This window comes from Seriola lalandi, unplaced genomic scaffold (genome assembly GCF_002814215.2).
Source record: "Seriola lalandi dorsalis isolate HSWRI2012SDOR001 ecotype SW California unplaced genomic scaffold, Sedor1 jcf7180002054331, whole genome shotgun sequence".
Taxonomy (NCBI): Eukaryota; Metazoa; Chordata; class Actinopteri; order Carangiformes; family Carangidae; genus Seriola; species Seriola lalandi.
The window spans coordinates 610,368-625,915 of NW_019524884.1; the positions used below are offsets into that span (position 1 = coordinate 610,368).

General features: G+C 37.6%; 1 protein-coding gene across 1 annotated transcript; it reads left to right on the plus strand.

Annotated features, from left to right (window-relative positions):
- The first annotated feature begins 4,648 nt into the window (after positions 1–4,648).
- map1lc3b (microtubule-associated protein 1 light chain 3 beta) lies at positions 4,649–13,336 on the plus strand. The gene is made up of 4 exons (XM_023407232.2): positions 4,649–4,920; positions 7,976–8,031; positions 11,097–11,203; positions 11,453–13,336. The coding sequence occupies exons 1-4, from the start codon at positions 4,881–4,883 to the stop codon at positions 11,628–11,630; spliced, it is 381 nt and encodes a 126-aa protein (XP_023263000.1). The 5' UTR covers positions 4,649–4,880; the 3' UTR covers positions 11,631–13,336.
- The last annotated feature ends 2,212 nt before the right edge of the window (positions 13,337–15,548 follow it).

The window sequence follows — 15,548 nt, forward strand, 5'->3', positions numbered from 1 at the left end:
GATTGTATGATGTGAAATAGGGGAAATGTTTTTACAGTACGTGCCTGACTACACTCTTTTGCGAGGGTCCTACAATCTCTAGAAGAAGTCCACATCACCACAACAGAGACAGCGATTTACAGCTTCCAAACACAAACTCCTCCTCCTAATTGCTCATCAGCAAAAAAATGTTTGCTTTTCATAAACGAAAGCATCCCCTCCAACAGGACTGCTTGTTACTCTGGTTGTAAAATCACCCCATCACCAACACTCCCCTCCACTCTGATGGATTTAAGAGCTTCAGCGAGAGTAGATCAGTGATGGAGGCCTGTGGTTCAAGTTTACTATTCGTGGAGGGAAGAGCAGATAATCATATGGATACAGGGCTATGACAGAATAAAGGTCAGAGGAGATTTATAGATGGAGGGGAATTTCATAATTCTTTGACATATAAAGAGCAGACAATATGTCCACTGATGACTGAAGCACCACAGCTTTATTACTCTGGAAATGGCTGCCGTATGTCTTCTCTCTGCATTAGCCGTCGTTGTCTCTTACCCCACTTCTTCCAGTTGGCAGTCAGACACTATTACTCTCAACTATTATGATGAGTAAACTTTGTATAGTTATATTGCAATATGAATACATACCACGATTAAAACAAAGAGTGTGGTTAGAGTTTAAGTTGTAGCTTAAAAAACACAGATCTTAAGGTACCTGAGGTAAATTTTGTTTCTGTTCATCACAGCACTGAAAAATTATACTCTATAAACTCACCCAGTCTTTCCAGAAGTGTGGTCCTGTTTATTGAAGATCATCCACAGATCTTACTTTGAGCAGTTTCATTGGGAATATCTCTGTGATATAAAGAAGTTCCACTGACAACAAAAAAACAAAGAGTTTGTCCATAATAATAATAATAACTTTATTTATGTAGCATTTTTCAAAACACTTACAAAGTATTGTACATACATAAAAATAAAACAAATCAATAAAAGACACAGAGAAGAGAGGTAAAGTGTCAGTTAGCAAGGCAAGAGAATTACAAATTTGTATGTCAAAACAATAAAACTGATAAAACAGACAAAAGAAAATAAAACCAAAAGTAAAAAACCAAAGATAAAAGCATTGAAATCAAGAATTAAAAGCTGCTTTATACACGTATGTTTATATGCATTGAAGCACGCACTGTAGGAATTATTTCACGCAAGATTAACACACACACACACACACACAAGCTCATTTGTGGGGAACTGTCATTGACACGATGCATTCACAAGCCCCTTACCACAACGCTAACCATTACAACTGAATGCCTAACCCCTTAAACCAAGTCTTGACCTCCAAACAGACATCTCAGTCTAAGTCCCCGCCAACCTGTCAGACCCACGGGCTCCCAGTTTCCAGATCTCACAAACATAGTAAAACAAGCCCACACACACCCAGCCCTCACCTTTGGCCCCTTCATATCCCTCACCTGTTATTGTTATCGACCACACTAGTATTGTACCTCCCTGTAACATATAACACTATAACAGTGTCAACATTTCATATCACATGGATTAGCCCTTCAGCCATCTGCACAGCTGACTGAGGCCAGCTCTGCACTTGTGGAGCCTCCTGGTGAGAACCATGAAATCACAACACCATCACCTAATGAGTGGAGGGAGCAGGTGGAGGCACGTTGAGGAGGAGAGGAGGGGGGTCTAAATATTGACAGCAAATATTTGATTCAAGGGCAGAGGTGTCCCCTCGACTCATAGGTGTGTGCTCAGACGCAGAATTTACACACACACACACACACACACACACACACACACACATGCACTGCAAAGCCCGGACTCACATTTTCATGTTTAATCTGCTACTACAGCTGTCTTTGAGTTGGAAAGAAAAGGATGGATATACACACCTACACACACAGTCCTCAAATACACAGCTTGATTGTGGTAGATGATACTATGTGTGTGTGTGTCTGTGTGATTGTGTGTGTGTGTGTGTGTGTGTGTCTGTGTCTGTGTCTGTGTGAGAGAATGAGTGAGAGAGAGAGAAACTACAGATAATTTCAAATTGACTTCTCATCCGTCATAGACGTAGGCAGCTGAGATACAATCAAGATCTGTTGCATGTGTTCATAGCTGTGCAGGACATGGTTGTGTCTTTCATTTTGACTTGGAAAACAAACATAAACATGACCCCTTTATTGTCAGTGTGTCAGCGTCTGTCTTGCATCACAAGCCTTTCTTATTAAAAGACAAACTGAGGTGTGTCTAAAACTGATTTTTGAAATTCCACCATGAAGTGAAGACAGATGTCAGGTAGACCCTGCCCCCCAGCTCTTGTCCCATGGACCAGCACTGTTCCCTTTGACAGATCAGATTAGCAGCAACAAGTGATCAAAGTTCTCCACCTGCTGGACAAAAATAAGAACTGCACCGTCTTCTTGGCCTACTTTCTAAGAACTGTCAGCGCCATCGAAGCTGATGCCAATGAGCGGGGACGACAAGTAATTAAATATATTTACCTAAGAGCTGGATTCAGTTACAGTTCAATGGTATTTTTACTTTTGTGCCACTTCTACTCAGCGACATCTCAAAGGGAAACTACTGAATGTTTTGTTCCACAGCATGTAGGCCTGATCTTTCAATGAAAAAACACATGTGACTGCTGTAGATTAACCTACCAAGAGTACACAAAGTAGTCAAACTCACCTTCAGTCAGGTAAAACAAGGAGCAGCTACAACAGTCAATTTCTGTGTATACTAATATATCAGAAGTGTAACAGTCAATTTAAGGTTTTTACTTTTTTACTGTGACTGAGTCTGTTTCAGTTACTGGTTCTGGAGGCTTGCCATGAATTCAAGGATTCAGAGTAAGATCAGTTTTAGTTGATCATCTGAGCAGATCTATGAGCTTGACCTGTTGACCTTCCAGTAACATTTTTATCCCACTTTAATACTGAAATGCGTCGCTTTCCACATGTTGATCTCTGCACCAGGAAGATGTAACTGAAATTATGTTGAAACTATAAGACAGCAGAGTTGTAGTAAAGGGTTGTTTCAAATTTTACTGTTTAATAACAGATAAAAAAAATGCACTGGCTAACAAAGTATGATACTACAACTAATGCTGCTGATTCAACTGGCCAAAAATGCAAGTTATTGCTTCTAGCTCACTGGCTGCATGAGCTGAACTAACCTTGTTGGCTTTGTCAGTGAGGTCACATCAGGTCTCCACAAGCCAAAGTATATGCAGTGTCTCCAACCACTGTAAAAGTGCTGGTCATTGTCTTTTATTAACCGATAAGTGATAAAACATGACACAAATAAAAAGTCATATACCTTACACTTTTATATGTCAAAAGTCAAGTTGCAAAACATTTCCTTCCTCTTCTATTTGAGAGATTGTAAATTCTAAAACTTTGGCAGAAATTCAAAGTCTTGGCAAAATATCAGTTCACAGGAAGGAAGTTAAAACAAATATGGTACTTGAGGGTACATGCAAGCTGTTTCCTAAAGAGCAGTGACTGTGGCCATTTGAAGACAGTGGTACGTAATACTATATTAATACTGTGAAAATAAACAACCACTTAAACTGTAATAATCAATTTGGTCACACTTACATTTATTCCTTAAATGAAGATGCAACATTCTTCCTTTATTTTTGGTCTCTATGGAGGACCAGGGCTGTTACTGGAGAAGTAATAAAGCATTTCCTTAATTTCATATTTTAAAGGCATTGATTAATAAAAATACACCATTTATAGATAAATGTACTAATTCATGAATAAATAATAGAAGTGAAAAACTATTTGAAAAGTCATTTTAAAAATGGGAATAAATAACTGGGTTTCCTTTTTCCAGGCTAAACAATCCTAATTGGCCATGGGATGTAACAAGCGCTCTGATTGGTTGGAGAGCTCACCAGTCAATCATATCTGGTTTATAATATATGGATTTAGCTAATAGGAAAAGTAAAAAGCAGCTGGGAAAAGGAAATTGAAGAGGGAATCCAGGAATGTGTTCCTATTTCTAAAATACCTTTTCAAATTGTTTTTCAAGTTCTATTATTTATTCATCAATTAATAAATGTAGTTATTAATGGTTGTTTTATGCTATTTTTGTGAATCCATTTTTAAATCTCAAGTATCTATTGATCAAAGTATAGTTTACTTATAAATTCTTTTTGCAGTTCCTATTTTTAATACCTATTTAAAATATGAAATTATGTAAATGCTTTATTACTTTTCCTGTGATCCACAGTTCTCAAAAGGATAGAAATACAATAGAACCATTTTTTAGTTTGAGGTATTATTATAGGTACTTAAATATGTTTTTGTATTTTATTTAATTATCTTTTCCTTTCTTGTTGGATGACCCATCAGGTTCATTATTATTACATATTAGACGGCTGTAAATAGATCATGAAGTCATACAATAAAAAAAGAATTTAAAAAAGAACAATTTAAACTAATTAAATCCCTACAACCGGATGCTTAGATTTGTTTATGTAACGCTAATAAAGTGTTTTTTGTCTTAAATTGAATTCGGATTGAATTTGGCAGAGAGAGAGAGACAGAGAGAGAGAAGAGAGAGAGACAGAGAGAGAGAGAGAGAGAGACAGAGAGAGGGAGGGAGGGGGGTGGATGACGTCAGATGTCAGCTGACTGGTTTGTTTTGCTTGCTCGAGCTTGCTCGAGATAAAAACACAGCCAGAGGAAGGAAGCGTCGACATCAAACAGTCTGTAAACTACTGCTCCTCGGACAGTATTTCACCAATAAGCCACCAGCACCGCGACCACGGACACTTTTATAAACCGTTTTTAGCTTTTCTATTGTTGCGTTGTTACAGCCGCTACCTCCGTTTTTCATCTGCTGCCAACTGGTTGACTTTGACGCAATATGCCTTCAGAAAAAACCTTCAAACAAAGAAGGACATACGGTAGGTTTTTTATTTTATTTTTTTAATCACAGTTGGGTTTTAATACTCTGCCGCTTTAAGTCCTTTATTTACTGCTGTAGGTTTCTAGCTGGAGCCCCAGTTCTTCTCTGAACTGTACAAGAGTGAATTACAGCGCTAATGTGGACAGGCCAGGTAGCTGGTAGTTATTATCCCATTGGCGAGTATTAGCGTCCAAGGCTGGTTCAGTGAACAGTTTCATAAACATACAGGGAGGGAGATAGTGCAGGTTTGCGTCTGCACAGCTCAATAAGACCGAGCCACACACAGAGATCTGTAGACCTGGCAACTTATCTAAAAGAAGATAGAAGACACATTTTTCCCATCTGTATGTATACAGGTTTAAATATAGAATAGAATAGAGTAGAATAGAATAGAATAGAATAAGGGTGTTTGCTGCAGGCCTCTGTGTCCATGAGTGTGCGTGTGTTTATTTGCATCAGTGCGGTGGGGAAAAAACAAAGTGGTGTCGAAATGCAGGGCAGAGAAAAAAAAAAAAGGGAGAGCTGCAGGATTGGGGGATGGGACAGTTTGTGGAGGAGAAGAGGAGAGGAGTTTCAGCCAGGGGACAGAATGAAATGATAAATTAAAAGTGCAGAGTTTAGCTTTGTGTCTTCTGGGTAGGCCTCAGCCTCGATGCGTATTATAGTTTCACTTATGTTTTCCCAGCCCTGACAGCCGCAGTCAAAGCCTGCAGTGCTCAGCAAACACATGGTAACTTAGTCGTTTCCAGGAATTTAGTAAATGTGACAATATATATATATAATGTATGTAATTCTATAAAATTCATCATTCTCATGTGGTTAGTAGTTTGGCCTTTAGCTGTTAGGAGTCATCTACCTTGGACAATGGGATGGGGAAATGTTGCCTTTTGCTCTGGAAATATATTTCCCAGTATGACTAAAAGTAACCGACTTCCGGTTCAACATCACGTTATTGGTCCAAATTTACACAGCCATTGCACGTGAGGGGCAGCCTGCAAAGAGAAACATAATGTGTCACGTGTGTTGGGGTGTATTTGAGGACATGCTAAAGTGAATATAAGTTGATGTTTTTAAACTTCAGACTTTCAAACATACAGCTGGCTGTTGTTTAAGGCTGTCATGTGAATATATATATATATATATATATATATATATATATATATATGTATATGTATTGCCAGTTTGTATTAATGGTGCTTTACAGTGTGATACTGTTCACCAGCTGGTACGTCAGTTTTTATTTTACCTCTGTGCACCACATCTTGTTTCACAGTGTTCATTACATTGTCACCAGGCCTGTATGAATCACTATGTCTAAAGTTCAAACTTCCACATGCGAATCATGTTGCACATCTGTATCTTTGGCCATTACATGACTCAGGGAATCTCACAGAATCTTCCAGTTGTGTCAGGCGGCGCTGACGAATTCCCATATTATGACAGAACAGAAACGGGATGAGGAAGGGGCCGACAGGGTTTTAAATCAACTGCTTCCCATTTTGCCATGATTTTTCGACTTGATTGAAAAGTGATGACTCACAGGCTGTTTGTTGCTTGAACTGGTCATGAGACAGGGCTTCTCTGTTCCGCGGCGGGCAGCTCACCCTGGTTGAAATGTAATCATGGAACAGTGTCCTACATTTCTTCAAGTTAAGCATGAAAATGGCACCCTTTAGCAAGACAAACATTTGTCCTTTGGAAGCAGTGTGTAATCAGCTGATTGAATTAGATAGCCTAACAGAGGGCACATAAATAGTGGATACCAGTAATTCAAAGCCTCAGCTGACTGACAGCTGACAGGAGCTGGTGTCCTGCCTCTGATTGCTCAACTCTAGAAAATCAGAAATTTCTACCAAAGGTTTCATTGAAATGCAACGTTTAAAAGCTAATGGAGATGATCATGATGATGAGATGTGTTTCCCCCCCATGTTCAAGTTTGTTAACTGATCCCATTTTGACCCTGTGAGATAGTGTTGTTGTTTTTGTCAGTTCAAAGTGCAGTGAGCCCATGTTGTTATCTGTTGTTGTTTACTTTGCCTTGGTTAGAAATCAATTCAAATTGGGTTAAACCTGAAAAAACAGGCGCCTGAGTTGCACTAGGTCACCGATGAACAAGTGAACCGTCCCATCAGCACCTGACCTGACCTCTTGAGATATCGCTGTGGAGGGAAAAACCAGTGATGAAGTTTTTCAGATGAGCTTTCAAAAAGCTCATCATAGAAAACATCCAGCCATTCTTGATCATTGTTGAGGCTCTGGGATCATCTTCATATCAAATCTCCAGTGTATAATTAACACATTCTTGTTTGATTTCTTCATTGCAGGTGTGGTGTGCATTCAGCTATTTGTAAGGGATAGAAACCATGCTCCCTTGTCGGCACACATTGGATTAATTGAATGGAAACTGAGTGGATCTCTGTATAATTTCTGTATAATAATCTGCTAATCACTGTGGAACAATGTGGTTACACCATGAGTGGATTTTAGTAAAGCCCATTATGTTTTCACTAGAGAGCCTTAGTCCACTAAGCAGTCTGTTAAATACATTGTTCCCAAATGTTTTCTACTCTGCTCAGTATTAAAACCATAAAGAATGGAATCATTTAATGTTTTTTTTTATTATAGATATTTATTTTAAGGAGATTAGATAAAAACAGTTGAATGACAACAGCTGTCACATTGCTTGGTTTAGATCTCACTAGAATGTATGATAATTAACACCCGCACAAACCTGTTCAACCAGGTTATGATAATAACCATCTCCACTGTTGATCTTCACGTGACCACCAACTGCATTAACTCACAGAAGGGGATAATTTAAATATTTCAGGCAAATTAAGGTGACGAAGAAGATCTGTTAAAACCTGCCCGGTCTTCTTTGAGTAGTTTTTACAGTTGCCTGTCTTTCTATGTTGACGACTTTGTATCTGTGTCAACTTCGTGTATGAAGTCGTTTTGCGTTTTATCAGCTCATTCTCTTGATCGGATAATCGCTCAGTTTGGCGGCACACCTCCATTAACCTGTCTGTTTTGTTCTTTTTGTCACCCTGCAGAACAGAGAGTAGAAGATGTCAGACTGATCCGAGAGCAGCACCCTAACAAGATACCTGTGAGTTGAAATACACTTTCAGAAAGTCAGACACACAGTCACTCATTGGCTCGCCAAAGCCTAACGTTTTTCTCACACTGAGAAGAATTTATCATCATGACACGCACAATGCAGGAAGACACAAGTAAGAACGAGACAATACCCCTTCAACGGAAAAATCTTACCACATGTTTCCTGGTTGTGCTCTGCATGTGAGATATTTTCACATGTCATTTTGAAGCATCAGACACATTTCTGCAAGAGCTCATTTTCTGCAGTTTTTTTTTTATTTTTTGTCTTACTTATGTTATCCATTATTTAATCATTCAGTTCAGTTTAGGCAGTATGACTAAGCAGCAGTTGTTTCTGTCTGTTCTGATGATGCTAACAAGTCAGATGTCCAGCGGCTCCTAGCAACCAGCGATAAACAAACGCACACCTCGTGTTTCACCTGCTCGTTTTATCATTTTGAGATAGAGTATCACAGCAGTCTCCCATCTGCTGCCCCGTTTAAGACCTCTTCTCATCTTTAAAGCACCCCACTGTGTGTGTGTGTGTGTGTGTGTGTGTGTGTGTGTGTGTGTGTGTGTGTGTGTGTGTGAGTCTGTGTGTGTGTGAGAGTCTGTGTGTGTGTGAGTCTGTGTGTCTGTGTGTGTCTGTGTGTCTGTGTGTGAGAGTCTGTGTGTGTGAGTCTGTGTGTGTGTGTGAGTGTGTGTTTCCTGTGTACTCCCCTGGGGTTATAAACTGCCATGTCATGGTAAGTGTTGAGACCAGAGGCAGATGCACTGTCTCACTGTAATGCAACTCCATCCAGACAGCCACAGTGGAGCCTGTGGGGGGGTGGAGGGGCAGAGGACGGTGTGACAGACTGACTATAGCTCTCAGTGCCTCACTCAACAACATAGCTGCTTCCATTCATTCCGACCAGGGGGCAACGCATTTCTAAATAACTGCTGAAATTTCAAATCAGCAATTAATTTTTTTTATTTTCGTTATTCTTTATACTTAAACAGGGAAAGATTCAAAGTTGAAAAAAAAAATTATTTAATTTGATTTAGTAAAACAGCATGCATGCTTTTCAGCATGCATAATAAACAGAAAACAAATGACAGTACCTGTGTAGTAAGCAATCAACTGGCATATGATAGATTGATATTAATTTATTTAAGAACTGGGCAATACATCAATATAATATCAATATCCTATATGATTCATCTCTCAGATTTAGTCATATCTAAAATGTTTTCCAATTCTGGCCACTCCACTGATTTTACATAGTTAGAAATACCCTGTGGAGTTTCTGACCTCTGGTAGCGCTACAGAGAAGTTTATTTCTAGTTGTATTGTTTGTCTCACACACACCAACACGCACATGCACAAGGATAATATGGTAAAATATTTTAAAAAAATCAGCTTTGCAAATGTTCTATGAGGCAGAAAATGTATTTATCATGTTTGTTAGGCACCAAGGATACACTCAGTGTTAAAGTGAGAAACACTGAAGTAAACATAATGTTTGTTTACAAGAAAACATCTTTCAGTCACTGTACTTATTATGAGGAGTACCAGGGCTATCTTCTATTAATATACATAGAAATAACACATAGCCAGGTTGTGTTACAAACAGTAGGTGGGGAGTTACACAGGCACGCAGGGTGAAACGAAAGGTGCTGTCAAGTTGCATAATGGGAAATGTAGGATCCAGTGTTTTTGGAGCTTGACACATACTAGACATTAAAATTCAAGATATCTTGGACTCTGCTGCTGTGATTTTGATTCTTCTTTAAATCTGTCTCTTACAACTCTCTGCCCTGCTCCTGCTCTGCCCCCTGACTGTTGGATGTTGGTTTTTACCTGCACTGAGAGGAGAACTGCGGGAAAAAAAATCTTCAATTTTCTCTACACTTTTTGGAGGAAAAATAATTAATTGAATCTTTATTTTTGTTTATAGTTGACACTCCTAAAACAACGCTAGAACTGAGCATCATTCAAAGAGTAAGGCTGTACTGTATAAGCAATTTTTATCATAAAGTATGAAATCAAGTATTAATGAAATCCAAATGTAATATTAATTGACAATAGTGTGTTAATAATACCACAATGAACATAGCATAACAATTAGACTACTGTTAGTTTAAAAGCCAAATAACCAGTTTAGTAATAAAGTTTATTTGTTAGATTGATGTAAATATAAATGCAGGAAACAGTATTCAGCATTCTTTTATTTTTTTAAAGAACTTCTGTCTTGTGCCCCCCTCCCATTTGGGAAACCAAACCTATACCCTGGCATTATAGAAGGAAAAATATTACAGTAGAATAAAACTCCATCTGCATAATGATATTATGTGTTATATGGTATATTATGACATTATGTGTTGATACTTACATACTAAACATTTTCTCAGTTGATTTTCCAGAAAATATTCTATTTGACAATGTCATGATATCACATTACCTCAATAGAATATTTTATACATCATCCATCCATAACTTAAAGATATAGCATTTAAAAAAAAAAAAAGAAAAGGTATTCATAGTGTGTATGAAATCCTATTAAAGGTAGCAGTTATAATAGTTAAGACTTTAAGATCTCATAATCACAGCAGCTCTGGCTAGAAGTAATGGAGAGTGCTGTTGTGTGAACTCAGAGCCTGCCCAGTGGCAGCCGGCCTCATTGGATTAGTGTAACAGCGGATGCATGTAATTTGCACTTGTAGTCAGTGATGAAGTGGTTTCTGTGCATCTGTGGTGCTGTTTGTAAGACTTATCTGAAATGCAGCTTCACTTGATTAATTGTTTTACTGGATAAAAGACTGTGTGTTCATAGCTCCAAGTAAATCAGTCTTGGTCCAGTGAGCATGGGCCTCAGATTCGCAGGAAGAAGTCAGCGAGACGGAGGGCTGTCTTCTATTTTTACCACATCATCTGATATGTGTGCGCTGTTTCGTCTCTCTGTTTCATCTCACTATTGATCACAGACACAGAGTCGGGCTGTCAGGTCTGAAAACAGCTACAAGAAACACTAGGTTACACCAGAATAAAGGAGTAGAAGCCATTGATTGATAATGTGTGTGTGTCTCCTGCAGGTGATCATTGAGAGGTATAAAGGAGAAAAACAGCTTCCCATCCTGGACAAGACCAAGTTCCTGGTGCCAGACCACGTCAACATGAGCGAGCTCATCAAGATTATCAGGTAAACCTGAAATCCTCTCACCTCCTCCTCCTCTCCTTTTTCTTTCCTCTGCTTGGATTTGTTTTCTTCTTATTTTCCTTTCTTTTCCTTTGACCTCCTTGGCTTTAATCTAAATCTCTCCTCTCCTCTTTTTCTTTTCCTTTCACGTCCTCTGCCTTTCCTTCCTTTTTTCCTTCCTTTATTACCTCCTCTCTTCCATTCCTCTCCTCACCTCTCCTAACTCATGTCATGTCCTTCTTTCCCCACCAGGAGGCGCCTCCAGCTAAACTCAAACCAGGCCTTCTTCCTGCTGGTCAATGGACACAGCATGGTGTCGGTGTCGGCCGCCATCTCTGAGGTGTACGAGCGGGAGCGGGACCAAGATGGCTTCCTCTACATGGTGTACGCCTCCCAGGAGACCTTCGGCTCTGCCACGACCACCCAGTGAACCGCGTTTCTCCTTCTTCTTCCACCTGGCCGACGATTGGACAATTGTAGTTTTTAGCCATCCCCTCCGTGTTTCTTGCCGCACACCTTTAGTCTTGACTGTAAGAACTAAAACACAAAACTACTAAATCTAAACACAGCGTACGATCGTTTCCCAGCTCTAATCGGTTCAGGTTATGATCCCTATATTCTGAATGAAAGTGAGTGGCTAATCTGTTTGTGTACTACCACACTCACCCAGTAGCATAAAGCCACAAGGGTTGACCAGAACAGCAGAGTTTAAGTAGAGAAACCCCCAAATCTGACTATGACTCAGGCCAATAGAGTCTTTCACCGTGTGTCTCTGCTTATGTAATATTCCTCTCTGGTGATTCATGTTGTTACGGCAACGCACCGCCTGTTGACAGCAGTTGTTTTCAGTGTTGTCGTTATGTGTCTCCCAGGCTGTATTTATGTTAATGTATATATATACATTTCAGGTAGATATAGTACGTAACAATGGTGATGCTCCACCATTTACCTATATATACATTAGCCAATGAACAGAGCCGACCTTGATTTTAAGGTTTTTTGGAGACGGGCACTAGAGAGGGGTTTCTGAACTCACATGTTGTTTTTAAATAAAGCTTTTTATTGCAGTCTGAGGTTAAAGTTAGGTATCGATCAGAGGAAAAGAACAAAAACGAGAAGAGAAGATCATTGTTAATCATCGCATCTCTGCTGTGTCTTGTCACATTCCCTCTATGGTCCTTCTTTGGTGTTTTTATCCCTCCCTTCTTTGTAACCTAATGCATCTTCTTCACTGTAACAAAAAGATGTTAGGAAACTGCTTTTGCTCTTGAAACTGATGATTGTAGTTTGCAACAAAAAAAAAAGATGCCTTGGTGTACAGATACTATTGACTTTATGGCTTTGAATATAAAAGGGGTTCCATTGAGAGTGTAACCAAGTTGAATTTGGACACACTACGAGGAGCGTGTTCTGATTGCATGTGTGAATGGAGAATGATGTAATGATGCTGATGAGGAGAGGAGGGGGTGGGGGTGGGGGTTGTCATTTCCTTTTCCTTCTTGTTTGATCTTAGAAGGGAGGAAAGTCCTGAAACCTGGGCATGTTGATGAAGCGTCATGTCTCACTGTTCCATCTGTTTTTTCCCTTTGACCTGCAGGGTTGATTTTCCCAGAGTTGTTGCCATTGCTCTGTTTCATGTCACTGAAATAAAAACAATCACTGTCACTGTGGGAAGGTCCACATGCCCAGTGGGTTTGTAAGGGCTGCACTCTGAAAGAAAAAAAACATTTTGAATATCCAGTTTTGCGTATAGATGGTCCTTCACACACTTTATGTGCTGTCGTGCTCCTCCTCCTCCTCCTCACCATCTTTTTATTAGATCTGAGGTTTAGCTGCTTTTATATTGCAGTATTTTATCATTTTGGTTCTTTATATTTAATGTGATTTTTATTTCATTGTTTGACATGTCTTGGCTCTTCGCTGTCTACAGTATGTGAAGGTGACTTTTTCTTTCTGACCGAAAGCCATTGTGTGTTTGTTACAGAATGGAGGAGCGTTTGCCTCAGCACTGTCTCCTCTGTCTGCTCCTGTTTCACATACACACACACATTCACACACAGCAATATCACACAGCTTCCTCTTATGTATTTATGTTGGTATTTTGTAAACAATAAAAAACAAGAAAAAAATAAATAATTCTGATTTACTTGTGTTATTCTCACCATATTTGTATGCCCTACTATAATATGACATTTTATACCTTACTATACTATGACATTTTTCAACAATTTTATGCCTTACTGTACTATCATATTTTCGAGGTTATTATGCCTTATTATACTATGACATTTTTTGATATCTTTATACCTTAATATGATATGATGTTTTTTGGCATGTTTATGCTTTACTATATCATGACTTTTCATGCCTTACTATACTATGATGTTTTTGAGCCTTACAATTCTATGATGTTTTTGAGCCTTATACTATGATGTCTTTTGACATTTTTATACCGAACTATACTATGACATTTTTTGATATCTTTATACCTCACTATAATATGTCATTTCATACTTTACTATACTATGACGTTTTTTTCGCATTTTCATAGCTATGATGTTTTTTCAAGTTTTTATGCCTTGTTATAATATGACGTTTTTTCAAATTTTTATGCCTTACTATACTAAGACGTTTTATGCCTTACTATACTATGACGTTTTTTCAAGTTTTCATGCCTTACTATAATATGACGTTTTATGCCTTACTATACTATGACGTTTTTTCAAGTTTTCATGCCTTACTATACCAAGACCTTTTATGCCTTACTATACTATGACGTTTTTTCAAGTTTTCATGCCTTACTATACCAAGACTTTTTATGCCTTACTATACTATGACTTTTCAAGTTTTTATGCCTTATTATACTATGACGTTTTATGCCTTACTATACTATGACATTTTTGATATCTTTATACCTCACTATAATATGTCATTTCATACTTTACTATACTATGACGTTTTTTTCACATTTTTATAGCTTACTATACTATGATGTTTTTTCAAGTTTTTATGCCTTGTTATAATATGACTTTTTTTCAAGTTTTTATGCCTTACTATACTAAGACTTTTTATGCCTTACTATACCATGTGGTTTTTTCAAGTTTTTATGCCTTATTATACTGACACTTTTTATGCCTTATTTTAGTATGACATTTTTATGCCTTACTATACTATGACGTTTTTTCAAGCTTTCATGCCATGACGTTTTATGCCTTACTATACTATGACGTTTTTTCAAGTTTTTATGCCTTAATATACTATGACGTTTTTTCAAGTTTTTATGCCTTACTATACTATGATGTTTTGTTAAGTTTTTATGCCTTACTATACTATGATGTTTTGTCAAGTTTTTATGCTTTACTATACTATGACGTTTTTTCAAGTTTTTATGCCTTATTATAATATGACATTTTATGCCTTCCTATACTATGACGTTTTTTCAAGTTTTTATGCCTTACTATACTATTACGTTTTATGCCTTATTATACTCTGACGTTTTTTCAACTTTTTATGCCTAACTATACTATGACGTTTTATGCCTTACTATATATGATGTTTTATGCCTTACTATACTAAGACTTTTTATGCCTTACTATACTATGACGTTTTTTCAAGTTTTCATGCCTTACTATAATATGACGTTTTATGCCTTACTATACCATGACGTTTTTTCAAGTTTTTATGCCTTACTATACTATGATGTTTTTTCAAGTTTTTATGCCTTACTATACTATTACGTTTTATGCCTTACTATACTAAGACTTTTTATGCCTTACTATACTATGATGTTTTTTCAAGTTTTTATGCCTTACTATACTATTACGTTTTATGCCTTACTATACTAAGACTTTTTATGCCTTACTATACTATGATGTTTTTTCAAGTTTTTATGCCTTACTATACTATTACGTTTTATGCCTTATTATACTCTGACGTTTTTTCAACTTTTTATGCCTAACTATACTATGACGTTTTATGCCTTACTATAATATGACGTTTTATGCCTTACTATACTATGACGTTTTTTCAAGTTTTTATGCCTCACTATACATGACGTTTTATGCCTTACTATAGTATGACGTTTTTTCAAGTTTCTATGCCTTACTATACTATGACGTTTTATGCCTTACTATACTATGACGTTTTTTCAATTTTTAATGCCTTACTATACTATGACGTTTTTTCAAGTTTTTATGCCTTACTATAGTATGGTGTTTTTTCAAGTTTTTTATGCCTTACTATACTATGACGTTTTATGCCTTACTATAATATGACGTTTTATGCCTTACTATACTATGACGTTTTTTCAAGTTTTTATGCCTTACTATAATATTACATTTTATGCCTT

Bases quoted from the DNA above. Each gene is read 5' to 3' on its own strand.
- map1lc3b (XM_023407232.2), top strand. From the start codon at position 4,881: ATGCCTTCAGAAAAAACCTTCAAACAAAGAAGGACATACG. The intron at 4,921-7,975 runs GTAGGTTTTTTA...GTCACCCTGCAG, and splicing joins CAAACAAAGAAGGACATACG to AACAGAGAGTAGAAGATGTC. The intron at 11,204-11,452 runs GTAAACCTGAAA...TTTCCCCACCAG, and splicing joins GAGCTCATCAAGATTATCAG to GAGGCGCCTCCAGCTAAACT.